Source organism: Rhinoraja longicauda, chromosome 22 (assembly GCF_053455715.1).
Source record: "Rhinoraja longicauda isolate Sanriku21f chromosome 22, sRhiLon1.1, whole genome shotgun sequence".
Classification (NCBI taxonomy): domain Eukaryota; kingdom Metazoa; phylum Chordata; class Chondrichthyes; order Rajiformes; family Arhynchobatidae; genus Rhinoraja; species Rhinoraja longicauda.
The window spans coordinates 26,067,620-26,081,856 of record NC_135974.1 but is presented as its reverse complement, the minus strand read 5'-3'; the positions used below and the strand labels follow the sequence as shown (position 1 = coordinate 26,081,856).

The 14,237-nt window shown below is 38.0% G+C and overlaps 1 protein-coding gene across 3 annotated transcripts in view; it reads left to right on the top strand.

Moving 5' to 3' along the window:
• znf217 (zinc finger protein 217) overlaps positions 1 to 13,997 on the top strand; it is a 62,896-nt gene extending 48,899 nt beyond the window's left edge. For all 3 annotated transcript variants that reach the window (XM_078418987.1, XM_078418986.1, XM_078418988.1), the window contains exons 4-6: positions 1,507 to 3,228; positions 8,898 to 9,020; positions 10,019 to 13,997. In XM_078418987.1, coding sequence (XP_078275113.1) covers positions 1,507 to 3,228; positions 8,898 to 9,004 — 1,829 coding nt within the window. In that variant the 3' untranslated portion in view covers positions 9,005 to 9,020; positions 10,019 to 13,997. The remainder of the gene's footprint in view (positions 1 to 1,506; positions 3,229 to 8,897; positions 9,021 to 10,018) is intronic.
• Positions 13,998 to 14,237: the final 240 nt, after the last annotated feature.

Here is a 14,237-nt window from a genome sequence, read left to right as displayed (position 1 = left end):
CTTGGGATTTTGAAACCTGTGTAAATATAATATGTTTTAAGATACACCATTTGAGATATTTAGGAAGCTTTAGTCTTATGTATAGAGAATACAAATTAAATATTCTGACACATGATGAGAAACCAACCACTTACAATCTGGTTAAACTCTCACAAATTGCAAAAACCAATAAAGATGCACGTTCCTTTTAACATCACTGGGTGCATGAGGACATTTGGTATACTAATATATAATATGTTATTCATATATAATTGTTGTTTGGGTATTAATATGGACATCCAATAATCTGGAAAATCTGCTTCAGGCACTGTCATTGTCCCAAATGTTTTACTGAATGTGCATGTTGGGCCCAGTTTTGGATTGAAATCCAAATTTCCCTCTCCCCGGACTCTCAGTCTCGATCCAAAATGTCACCCATTCCTTTTCTCCACAGATGCTGTCTGACCCGCTGAGTTACTCCAGATTTTTGTGCCTTTCTTTGGTGTAAAACAAACCAGGGGCCACAGTTTAAGAATAAGGGGTAGGCCATTTAGAACAGAGATGAGGAAAAACTTTTTTAGTCAGAGAGTTGTGAATCTGTGGAATTCTCTGCCTCAGAGGGCAGTGGAGGCCAATTCTCTGAATACATTCAAGAGAGAGCTAGATAGAGCTCTTAAGGATAGCGGAGTCAGGGGGTATGGGGAGAAAGCAGGAACGGGGTACTGATTGAGAATGATCAGCCATGATCACATTGAATGGCTCGAAGGGCCGAATGGCCTACTCCTGCACCTATTGTCTATTGTCTATTGTCTATCTGTAGTTCTTTCCCACCCAATGTCATTGTGCTTGAATAACAAGGATGTCATGCATCCTGTGGAGATGCCAAGGCAGTCATTTTTCTCTCTTACCTTATTAATGAATAGTTTTAATTAAAAAATATATACTTTTGTAATCCTATTAATTTCTAACCTTTCTTCCAAAACACATTGCAAGCAGGGAATCTTCCACTTTCTCCACAAGATATCTATCTTTGCTTCATCATTTATTATTAGGTGCTCATTTTATTTATTTTCTCTTCTAATGGATGGCACAATTCTGAATTCTCAAGGCTGAAAAGGTATTAAAATCAGTTATGCAGGTGACCACTTGATTTACTTTGAGAATCTGGCTATTGGAAAAATCATTCATTATACAAGGGTTAATAATTGTAGTGCAAGTAATTGGTATATTCTTAATGTTGTAGCATGTTTGAGTTTACTTTGTCATGTGTACTGAGGTACAGCAAAGCTTTTGTAGCGTGCTAGCCAGTCAGCAGAAAGACAATAAATGATTACATTCAAACCATCCAGAGTAGTCAAATACATGATAAAGGGAATAACGTTTAGTGCAGGATAAAGTCCGATTAAAGATAGTTCAAGGGTTTCAAATGAAGTAGATAGTAGCTCAGGACTGCTCTCTAGTTGTTGGTAGGATGGTTTAAAATGGTTAAAATATTTAAAATTAGTTAAATATATATTTTTGTTTCAGGTGAAAAACCCCATCGATGTCCTCTCTGTGACTATGCTGCAGCTCAGAAAACCTCACTTAAGTATCACTTGGAACGGCATCATAAGGGTGAGCAGAAAAGGACTGAAGAAAAGAATGATTCTCTGAAGAATTCATTGACATCTCCAAAATTGGAAGTAGCACCAAAAGAAAGTGATGAACCTGTTCAGGAATCTCTTCAAGAGTCCAAGAGGTTTTTTACAGATTCTTTGGGCAGTGCCAAAGATTTAGATGCAAACTTTCCTCGGGGGAAACAGAAAAGGATTCTTTCGTCTACTAGTCCAATTTTTCAAAATGCCGAGTTTTCAAATATGAGTAGAGAATTCCCGGACCTGAAGATCCATCACGGTCGACGAATCTTCTGCAGTGCACTGTTGCCAATGTCACAAGCTGAGAAATCGAAGGATGACAAGTTGATAGTTGAGTTACAGAGACGTAACTCTGATGCAAAGGCTATTATCGAACTTGATGATTCCAAGGTTTTGGAGGAAAGCTCAATGGAGGAGCTTGCAGACAACTATACGCAACAGAATAATGCTAGAAGTATGAAGGTGGAGCCCATTCCTATAAATGACCAATGCTATATTAGTACTAGACGTAACAGGGAGGACTACTGTGATAAATATGAATTCAGTTTATTGGAAAAGCCTTTGAATCTTTGTACCACAATATATCGGCAAACCCTGTGCAGCGGTGGTAGTCCTCAGGGAAATGTATCTACCTCATTTTCCAAGAGTGCCTTACTGAGCAATGTGTGCCCGTTTTGTACCTACAGAACTTTGTACCCAGAGGTCTTAGTGATGCACCAAAGGTTGGTACACAAATATATTCCTGAACCAAGTTCGATAAATGGATTTCGAAATGCTTTTCATAGTGGGTCACTTAAAAGCAGACGCACTGGATGTCCTCCTGCACTATTAGGTCAAGATGTTTCCTCTTTGCTTGCCACCAAAGAAATGAGCAAAAGGTTTTCTCGTCGGACCAAGTCGCCATTACCAGCAGCTCCAACTGATGCTTCTGACCTGCCACCTGGAAAGGCAAAATTATCATCTTCCTCACACCCGTCTCTGTGCAATAATCTCCTTTCCTCTGCAGCAGAAGCTAGATCTTCCAGTGACTTTAATGCCTTCAAGATGACCCAGAGTCCTAACATGCAACTTGAAAGCTATGGATCTATACATTCTGAAACAAGGCAGATGCCGGAGATGGTGCATAAAACAGAAAGGAATGGTTTTTCAGAAGCTGGTACCAGTATGAGAAATGTGTCTGAAAAGTCTGGTACTAAATTGGACTATGAATCTGAAGGACCCAGGGAACATTTGTTTAGATATGATGGTCATTGGGCTCCCAATGTTAGCAAAATGTGTCTTACTAATGTATCTGAGAATCAGGGAGGTTTGGACTCGCATGAGCCTACAGCTAAAAGAATGAAAATAAATAGTCCTTTAAGAAATGATCAGCTTTCGTTTGGAATAAGGAGGAGCGTTCAAGGAAGAAATATAAAATTATCTCAGGAGATGTCCCCTCTTCAGGCAAGAAGCACAGGGATGTCGACTAAGCCAGGATCAGCCTTGGATTCAAATGGAATTGATTCTCGTTGGAATGTATTGAAAATTTTGAATTCCTACAACCCACAAGATCTCGCTTCGCTGTACAGCACTTGTGGACCCAGTAACAGTAGAGATACTAATATTGCTCAAGAAGGTAAGAATGATTTGTTAAATTTTACTTCAGACACTTTAAATCAATATTGTATGAAGGTATTTAAAATGGTTTCTGAAGGCTGAGTGTTGAGATTTTTAAATAGGAATCTAATAGAGATTTAAATCCAGGGAACCAAAAGTACAATTAAAATGTTGCTTAAAATGGCCATTCTGTTAATTTAACACCGTCCCAGAGGTCTGATTTTATTTTCGTCCTGGGTGCCACCGACTAAACCAGTGTTATTTCTAGTTTTGCAATCTTCTTTTTCACTGCAATCCCACTTGCCCTTTCCCTTCACACACAGTGTCCATAAATTCCAGAAGCCAAGTACAAGTTCATCAAACTAGTTTGGCTTTCAAATGCCTCTAGTGTTTCAGTCATCAGCTACACACTGACCACTTTTTATTTGTTTATTCTGACCGAGGGATTTGTAAAATATCACTACCATTATTCATATGGACAAACACTTAAGTAAGAGACAAGTGTTTTATTGTCCCAGATAGAACAGTGAAATTCTTGCAGCAGCACAACAGAATATGTAAACATAGTAGACTGTAAACAATATAGTAAACGAGGAAAAAAAATGTTCATTGTGTATATTTGCACATACACACACACACACACACACACACACACACACACACACAAACACACACACGTGCACACACATACATGCACACAAAAAACAAACAATAATGATAATAATATATCTATGTAGATCAGAGATTATTGGAGGTTGTAATGTTTAATAGCCTGATGGCTGTAGGGAAAAGCTGTTCTTGAACCTGAACGTTAGTTTTCAGGCTCCTGTACCACCTTCCTGATGGCAGGGGTGAAATGAGTGTGTGACCAGGGTGGTGAATACCCAGGGAGCAGAACGTATACGTAAAGCAAATCAGTGTTTACACGGCCTGAGCGGCTGACAACTCCATCTGCTTTGCGCCAGCGATTTCATCATGATCTTCAGTTGTGTTGAAGTCAATTATTGACTTGCAAATGTGATGGATTAAATGAAGATTCATATTAAATCTGCAACATCAATCTTCCAATTAAATGTGTGGCATCTCTGTATTGGAGGGCTGGAAACTGGTACGATGCAAGTCTGAGGAGTAATCACTGCTAAATCTTTTAACAGCATTCCCACTAGAAATAATATTGAATGAGAGTTCTCACGGATCCAACTTTCAGTTTGCACTTGCAGTAGGAAATGCCACACGTCTTCAAGCCCAAAGTATCCTAAAGCACTTTGAATTACAAGCAGGCCTTGTTGGTCTGTGACAGAATTCTCCTGGCTGAGTATTGTGTTGGATGAAAGATCAGAAGTGACATGGGAAATGCATTACACTCAGCAAACTTGATTAGCCCATGATGTTTCCAATCACTGCTTGTTCATCAGGCTGATTTTTTTTGTTGCCCAGAGGAGACAGGGAAGTTCTGGTGCCACTCATTTCCTGTTATTTTTGCATCAGTTGCCCCGATCAAGGTGGTGACATTCCATCTTGCCTGACTTGCTGGTTGATGTCTGAAAAATACAGCCAGCTGCTCGGAAAGGATCACGTCTGACAAGACTATGATGCTACTGTAGAGATTTATCAAGCTTGTGGCTTTTAATTTAATGCAATTTATTCATACTTGCTGCCTTGCACTTTGCAGCGATTGTCAGCAGTGGTGACAATGAAGGCTGTCAAATAGTCATGGTAGCCAGAGAAGGGCCCTGGCAGATCAGAAATGCTAATGACATCTTCCTGTCCTGAATTTTAACATGATCATTTTCCCCTGCTGTTTTCTGGTCATAATGCAACTTGGGACACATATAGGGCATTGAGATTTGTCAGCAGAGGGTATGGAAAAACTGATTATTTTTGCAAAGCAACTGTTCACATCTTCCAGCCAATTAATTGGTAAACTTTAAGGATGCAATTGGTTGGATGTGGCTCTGTGTTTATTATGTACAGAGTATCAGCTTTAGAATATAGGATTGGTATGCCATTTGTAGAAATGTAGTGGTAATGCTTTTGTATCCAACAGCTAAGCATTCATTAATCCTCCGGGTCTTCATTCTGAGAACGTTGTTTGTATTTGAAAGCCTGTGGGAAGTAAGTGGGAGCTTTTGGACAGCCACTATTCCCTGAAAAAAAAAAATGATTTCAGCTGTTGTGCTGGGAAAAGGTGGGGCTAGTTGTTGAAATAAATGTTCCTTTTCATACAATTAGGTAATGGCTGGTTTAACTGCTTATGTTCAATAATTTGATATTTTGCAAGATTCATGCACATTTCCAATTGTTCACGGCTTTTCAAAAGACCATCAGTGTTCCAGAAGAAGGTATTTTAATCTGTCCTCTGTTCCCCAAAAGAACATTAATTTTGCGTTGAACAGCATTGCAATGATCAATGCTGCCACTAACTATCGTGGCTTTGTTGAAGCCAGACACTCCTCCATTATACTGTTCTAAGGCTCTTGAAGCTTTATGATATATCAAAAATGGCCATTTGGGATAAGTATCGTCCTACACAGTAAATGGCAATGGGATGCTTGAAGGAAGCACTAACTAATTCCACTTTTGCCACTCTCTTGAGAGGGACCACTCTAATGTGAATTAGATGAGCCCATTTTCTTGGTGAAAAAGGTAAAATTTTATGATTTACAACTTTAATATGTTCCCATATATCTAAAAGATTAAATATAATTTTGGCAAGAGCTATATCCCTTGGAATGGAGGTGACATCATGGTGACAGCTATCCGCAAAGGTTTTAAATGCCAGCAAAGTTATTTTCAAAAACTGTATGTTCAAAATCATATCAGTTAATTGGGTAGCTTCAGTTAAAATAAATGTCGCCCTAGATTCAGTTGGTATCTGACCTTAGTCTTAGTTTTACTTGCACATTCATACAAAGAACCATCTCCATGTGCCTGCTGTACAAAAGCAAATGTAATTTGCATTCCAATTTGAGTTTTATGGAAAAGGCAGCGTCGGAGAAGATTGGCTAGGTGCCCTAATGAAGGAAGGGTTGGTAGGTTGTTTTCTAATAACTCTGCGGGAAGTGCATGTGGGTGCTGCTTGAGTTGAGGGCCTATATGGCCAAGTATCCATATGCTCCTGTTGTCTGAAAGCTGGTCGGAGTTAATATGATTAAAAGCCCCATGAAAATTTCACTGCTCTTCCATATCCATGCATGCAAATGGCTTGGCCATCAAACCTGAGTTAAATTCATTAAGGTCTTAGCATTATTTTCATTCATTTGAATATTGTAATGGTGCATTGTACCACACATTGTTTGCTTTTGGCTTAAATCTAGCTATAGAGTGCTTACTAATTCACAAAGATGCAAGGGTTTCCTGACAAAGATTGATCTTAAATTATTGCTATTTTCCCCTCTGGAGATCCCACGAAAGTCATTTATTTTAACCTCTTAGGTGGTTGATATTGTTCTCATTGAGGATAGACATAAAAAGCTGGAGTAACTCAGCAGTCAGACAACATCACTGGAGAAAACGAATGGGTGACGTTTTGGGTCGAGGCCCTTCTTCAGACCCTTTCTGTCTCGACCCAAAATGCTGAGTTACTCCAACTTTTTGTGTCTATCTTCAGTTTGAGTCAGCATCTGCAGTTCCTTCCTACACACAATTCTCATTGAGGTCAGTCACCTACTTCCATCCTTGCCTTGCATTGAATCTGGAGCCATCGTGTGATTTATAGGTTGGGTGCAGATAATGCGGTGTATGACCGAATAGTGAAAGGCTTGGATAGAGTGGATGTGGAGAGGATGTTTCCACTAGTGGGGGAGTCTAGGACCAGAGGTCATAGCCTCAGAATAAAAGGACGTTCCTTTAGGGAGGAGATGAGGAGGAATTTCTTAGTTGGAGGGTGGTGAATCTGTGGAATTTATTACAACAGAAGACTGGAGGCCAAGTCATTGGATATTTTTAAGGCAGATCTAGATAGATTCTTGAATAGTACGGGTATCAGGGGTCTTTGAGAGAAGGCAGGAGAATGGGGTTAGGAGGAGAGATAGATCAGTCTGAAGAAGGGTCTCGACCCAAAACGTCACCCATTCCTTCTCTCCCGAGATGCTGCCTGACCTGCTGAGTTACTCCAGCATTTTGTGAATAGATAGATCAGCCATGATTGAATGGCATAGACTGGATGGGCCAAGTGGCCTAATTCAGCTCCTATCACTTATGAACCAGTTGTTAACTTGCTCTTTTTTTTGTTTAAACTGTCAATAGACTAGTAAGTACATTAAAAATGATGAAAAAATTATTTTAATGCTGATATATCAAGAATAGTGTTTTGTGAACACTCCTCTTTTGAAAAGGTAACCTAGATTGTTACTGAATTAAATTCAAAATATCTTAAAGTCTTCTTTTGTTTTATTTTTGGAGAATTGGATTTGTATAAAATCCTTGTCTTTTAATAAGTGTAACATTTAGGCATATATTGAAATGTAGGGTCTTGTATTCTAAGTAATCTTGTCATTTTCCACTTTTTTAGTTAGAAGGGGAAAGGAAAAGAACCAGATTCAAATAGCAGGTTAAACTTTGGTCAGTTGTATCAGTAACTTGACATTTATCAATGGTGTCAAGTTAGGAAGAGGGGATGTTCAACGAGATCTGGGTGTCCTAGTGCATCAGTCACTGAAAGGAAGCATGCAGGTACAGCAGGCAGTGAAGAAAGCCAATGGAATGTTGGCCTTCGTAACAAGTGGAGTTGAGTATAGGAGCAAAGAGGTACTTCTACAGTTGTACCGGGCCCTGGTGAGACCGCACCTGGAGTACTGTGTGCAGTTTTGGTCTCCAAATTTGAGGAAGGATATTCTTGCTATTGAGGGCGTGCAGCGTAGGTTCACTAGGTTAATTCCCGGAATGGCGGGACTGTCGTATGTTGAAAGGCTGGAGCAATTAGGCTTGTATACACTGGAATTTAGAAGGATGAGGGGGGATCTTATTGAAACATATAAGATAATTAGGGGATTGGACACATTAGAGGCAGGAAACATGTTCCCAATGTTGGGGGAGTCCAGAACAAGGGGCCACAGTTTAAGAATAAGGGGTAGGCCATTTAGAACGGAGATGAGGAAGAACTTTTTCAGTCAGAGAGTGGTGAAGGTGTGGAATTCTCTGCCTCAGAAGGCAGTGGAGGCCAGTTCGTTGGATGCTTTCAAGAGAGAGCTGGATAGAGCTCTTAAGGATAGCGGAGTGAGGGAGTATGGGGAGAAGGCAGGAACGGGGTACTGATTGAGAGTGATCAGCCATGATCGCATTGAATGGCGGTGCTGGCTCGAAGGGCTGAATGGCCTACTCCTGCACCTATTGTCTATTGTCTATTATCGTCTCAAAGAGGACACAAAATGCTGGAGTAACTTAGCGGGACAGGCAGCATCTCCGGAGAGAAGGAATGAGTGACGTTTCGGGTCAAGACCCTTCTTCAGACTCGACCTGAAACGTCACCCATTCCTTCTCTCCAGAAATGCTGTCTGTTCTGCTGAGTTACTCCAGCATTTTGTGTCTATCTTCAATTTAAACTAACATGTGTAGTTCTTTCCTACACATTTATCGTCTCAGTGTGTATGATGGCCAATGAATAATTTTTTAAGTTGAAAACTTGGCAAAGGATGGCGATTTCATCAGGTTTTAACTAATTTGTGTTTTGCTTTACATTTTCTAAAGGGAAGAGGCCGCTCCAATATCTACAACATTCTAACAGTACGTCACAAAAGCGGAGCATTAACCATACTGTTGGTGGATCTTTAGACAAAGAGTACATGACACATTGAAGCCTGTTAATGGAAGGTAATTGCAAGGAATACAATAGTCACTTGATATTGTAATGACTTCAATCCATTCAGTTTAATATCTTGATTGAGCCGTAATATTGCATTTTTCTCAATTGGTATCACTCCTACCATTCTAGACATGTAATCCTCTCGCCACTAACAGACTTGTTGCTGTGTGTACCATCTACAAAATGCACTCCAAATAGGTCTTTGGCACCTACCAAACCAATTACCTTTTTGCATTAGGATAGATAAGGGCAGCAAGAGTATTGGAATACCACTACCACTGGGTCTCCTCCAGTTTCATTCCATTATAACTTGGAAACGTATTCTGCACCTTTTTCATTGTTATTGGAACATTACACCAAATTATCTTGAGTCACAGAGCATAGAAATAAGCTCTTCGGCTCAACCTTTAGTGATTACCTTCACTAGAAAGAGTTTGGTGGTTTACTGCCACTTTCCCCAAGGGTAATTAGAGATGGACAATAAATGTTGACCTTTTCAGTGACTCCCACAAGATACACTGTCTTTATCATATATATGAATGAATTAATCAATAGCATTACCAGCTTTCATTGTATATCCCAAATTGCCCCTAAATTGAGGAGGTAATTTGGAGCCAAGTCAGGTCACTTTATGACTTCTTCAAATTTCAATCTATCAGGTGTTTCACGATTTAAATGCAACTTTTAAAAAAACTGGAGATGATTTTTCTGGCAGTTCATTCTCATTCCATGTTTTTTGCTTGATTCATTAAGTTGTGCATTTTCATCGGAAGGTATAAAAGGGAAACAAAGAAAACAATTATGGATCGTTTCTTTACTTCCAGCAAGTTAATTTTTTTTTAAATGTCCTTTTTCTAAATTTCAATGTATTTAATATAGTATGTTGCTGAAGTAACCCTTTCTGTGCTAATAGTATAACTCCATGAAATTTTAGATTTGTTTGGTTATATTTAGAAATAGTGATTGACCACTTTTTTCTAACAGTTTTGTGTGCTCTTAACCTTAGATCTGTTGAACGCTGTGAATTGAATACTCCTGCATCAAAACTGAAGGTTCAAACGGGGTGTCAGCTGGTCCACTGGTGAAATCTAATCACATTCGAAGTACAGAATGCACATCCAATAAGCTGTGATTTGTACATGTATAGAACACTACTATTCCATTTGTTCTGGATTGCATTTTTTGTTCATGCCTAAAAATGTAATCAGAGACTATATAAATATATATAAAATTGCTTTGTATTCCATTTTGATTCTGAACTTGAAATTGTACCATTTCTAATTAAAATTGTCAAGTGTTTTCTGTTTTTGCAATAACTATATTGATTACTTGGCACTAAAGTATGGGCCATCAATTCTGGAATGTTGGGCTCTTTTGTGTTGAAAGATTTTTCAAGCAGAGAACAGATTTTTGGTACCTGAAGTTTAATATTTCTGAGAAATTGTGTAACTCTTACTGAGGCTTTTCTTCTACATTGGAAAATTGAGCAATAAATTGTATAACCGGTGGTAATGCTTCAAGCTTTGGTCTTCCAACTCTTTTTGGAAACTATCTAGTCTTGGGTGGAACAGCTGTGGCAAGCAATACTTAACATTGTTTGGTTCCCTTTACATTTGGGTGTGACATTAAGTCTTAGTTTGGTTAAATTACACCAACAGTGTATAAGAGGTCCAGGCAATCACAAATTTTGGTTGCATTGTCCTCTGCAAAAGTGCAGCATCTGATCGTCAATAGTGAAAATGTGTGTGAACCTGGTAGACAAACCAGAATGCTTTGTATTGACCTGAAACATGGAAGCTTCTCAAAAACCACACTTGAGAGTGCAACAAAAATCCCCGATCTTATTGGGTCTAATGTTCAAAGTTATTTTGCACGCAACTTGACAGAATATCAGTAAAGAAATTTAGTGTAAAATGAAGTTTGATTTTGTAAGATTTGAATTACTTTGTGTTTTGATTATATAAATGGTTTCTTTAGCCCTACTCAATTTCAGAGCATGTTTCCACATATCCATGTATCTAAGATCATAAGCAGTGCATTGTGGTGGCACAGAATGATGAACCCTTGACTTCCCTCATGGCTCAGTTAAAATTATGTGTAATTATCAACAAAACTGCACTGGAATACCTTGTCATGACTTTTTCTCACAAGGTTAATTATTCCAGCATCTAGACTCTTAGATAAAACCAGCTAATTGTATCCAAATTGTGTGCTCATTGGGCCTTCCCTTTACCCAGGTGACACATTGGATTATTACAATGTAATGGGTCAGGGATTGAACCAATATGTCACAGGGGTTATGAGATTCAAAGATTGCAACAAAAAAAACAACTCTTGACTGGAAATGTAAAACTGAGTATGATTAAATACTTTTACAATGAACAAAATTGGTGTCCGGAAGAGGAATTGAAAGATTTTAATTGAAAATGCCTGGATTGGATGAACATCTTTTTGTTGAGGGAGCCTACTAATTATACTGCTGATTCTACCTGATTTTTTTTTTTGGTGCTTCTTTAAAGAAACATCTTAATTTACTGAACACTGTTTAAAATTCTGCTAATGCTGAGTGTTCATCTCATTTTCCCAAAATTAAGTCTCGCTCAGTAGACATTGGGGATAATGGGACTCATCATTTGAATATTTCCCATTATTGTATTGGGTGAATTTAGTTTTACTTTGAAATAACTGAAGGTATTGCTGTATAACGGTGCTCTGCTTTGAATAAAGATTTATTGACCAGTCCCATCTTGTGCAAGCTCATTTATGGCACAATGTTTTTGAGGCAGAAGCAAAAATTGTTGCTGTGATTTTGTGAGTAATTAAATGAGTGGAACAGGCAACTTCAGTCAGTGCATCTGTCATTTAGTCGACGCACCTATCAACAACTGTACCAACATCTGTTCAAGTAGATCAAGTATTGCATTGTATCCACATTTGCTAATCTTGCATTAACAGTTCCAAGCTTTACCATCTTAAGTCGTGCTCATCACAGCTGTACTTGGATTTGTTGTCCTAATCAAAATTCAGTAAATTGAACTTTTAAGACCATGGCCCTCGTACATGTAAAACAACGAGTAATGTTCTTTGTGGTGGAAAAGTTAAATATGTAATTCTACTGAAGACGGTTAGTTTATTGAATTTGCCACATTTATGCCCAATATCCCACTTTTGATGTTTAATGCACATTATAAACCTGTTTATAAATTGTATTTTGATTTATTGAAGATGATAATTGTATATTTTGGTTACTGAAAAGGACAGATAGAGTAATCCAGTTTTTGTCTAGTTTGGAGTTAAAACTCTGAATTAGATAGTTTGACTGAGAGCAAGGGTCAAAAGTTTTTTGGAATCCACATTTTCAAAGCGGTTCATTGTTCCGGAGTAAAACGCACTATATTGCTCTTGTGTGGGCAAGGTAGAAGCAATCAATTGTGATTATTGAAGCGTTCAATTGGATTTCAAGATTTTAGTAATTGATTTGGCGGTCTTGCCTATATTTGCCTATATTATATATCTTACCTGAAGTTCATGAGGGATTTGTGACCAAGAATATTCTGTTTAAAAAAAAAAAGGTTTGAGGCCATTTGTACATACTATACTAGTGAAAGGATCCCTGTCAATGTATGTGTCCTTTACCCAGAATCAGAAGTTATATTAAAAAGATTGAAACGATTTTATTTTGACTCGGGTAATTGACCATTGTCAATCTTTTGAAATAGAAACATAGAAAACATAGAAAATAGGTGCAGGAGTAGGCCATTTGGCCCTTCGAGTCAGCACCGCCATTTAATATGATCATGGCTGATCATCCAAAATCAGTACCCCGTTCCGGCTTTTTCCCCATATCGCTTGATTCCTTTACCGCTGAACTAAATCTAACTCTTGAAAACGTGGAACAATGTGGATGATAGCCTTGATTTTTGATATTTTTTATATAAATGTAAATCTGATAATCTAACATTTACATGTCAGTACAATTAGGCTGCTAAATTGGCTATTCACAAGTATGGTCAACTGGGTGAAGGGGACTGATCTTTAGGATTACAGGCAGTTTTTAATGAAGGGAATGAGGCTTTTGGCTAGTATTTAGTTTTCTTTAGAATTGAACTAATGGTGTTTTATTTTAATAGACTAGTTCAAAGCAACCTTTGTTTTTGAGTGAAAGGATCTTGAATGTGCAGCATCCATAGAATGTTGCAATGCCCGCCAGCTCTTAACTGCTGCTGACATAATGAAGCCATTGGACAAATGTACACTTCTCAAACTGTTCAATAGCTGTTCATCTGATGGGTGGCTAAGGTTTATAAAAGTAAATTTATTAAAACTCCTTTCAACATTCCAGTGGTAATATGAATAAAGTACTAGCTATGCAGTGGGAGAATATGTATTAATGTGTGTATGTGTTTGGTTTAAATATTTGCCCAAACACTTCATTTAAAGTATCTGGATGGTGACACATTTTACCAAGATTCCACACTCTTAATATTCGGGGGGGGGGGGGGAATAACTGCCCAATCTACTGAGCATTTTTTTGAGTTGCTTGAGGCTTGTCATGTTGACACTACTGACCTCCTATGACCATTGGTTCTTATGTTTTCCTTTTTACCAACCTCAACCTCTGGAGAAGACTGAGCCATATATAATCGTGCGAGAAAATGTTTTGTAGTTGTACTATTATAGTGCATTTTTGACATTGTTGTGCAGAAAATACTTGATTACAGGCAAAAAGTTGCTTGATTATTCCAGATTATAAAATTATTGCTTGAGGGTGCATGCTCAATTTCATTAATTTCTATTATATTGAATTTTGGACATAATCATTTGCAATGCAATTTTTAGGGAATTCACATACATGATTTTTGTTTTAATCGCTCAGTGTTACTATTTTATTAGAAGTTTGCAGTTGGCCACACTCTGATATGCATATTAAGGTGTCTTTTATTTAATTCAGTTTTCTTTTTGTATTTATTACATGTTTGGACCTTTCTGATTTCCTTAAACCCATGTTTAATCATACAAGTGTTTCATGCTGTCTTTAATTTATAATGTACCATTGTTTGATGTACATTCATCCAATTTTGGAATACATTTGCTGTTTTACATCTCTGGTTCTGTGGAAGTATTTTTTATTCTCTCCAGAAATTATTCTTGCAGTTGGGTCTGTGTGCAAAATTTTATTTTCCAATGATTTCACTCCTGCAGCCTAGCGTTCCAATTTTCAGTGC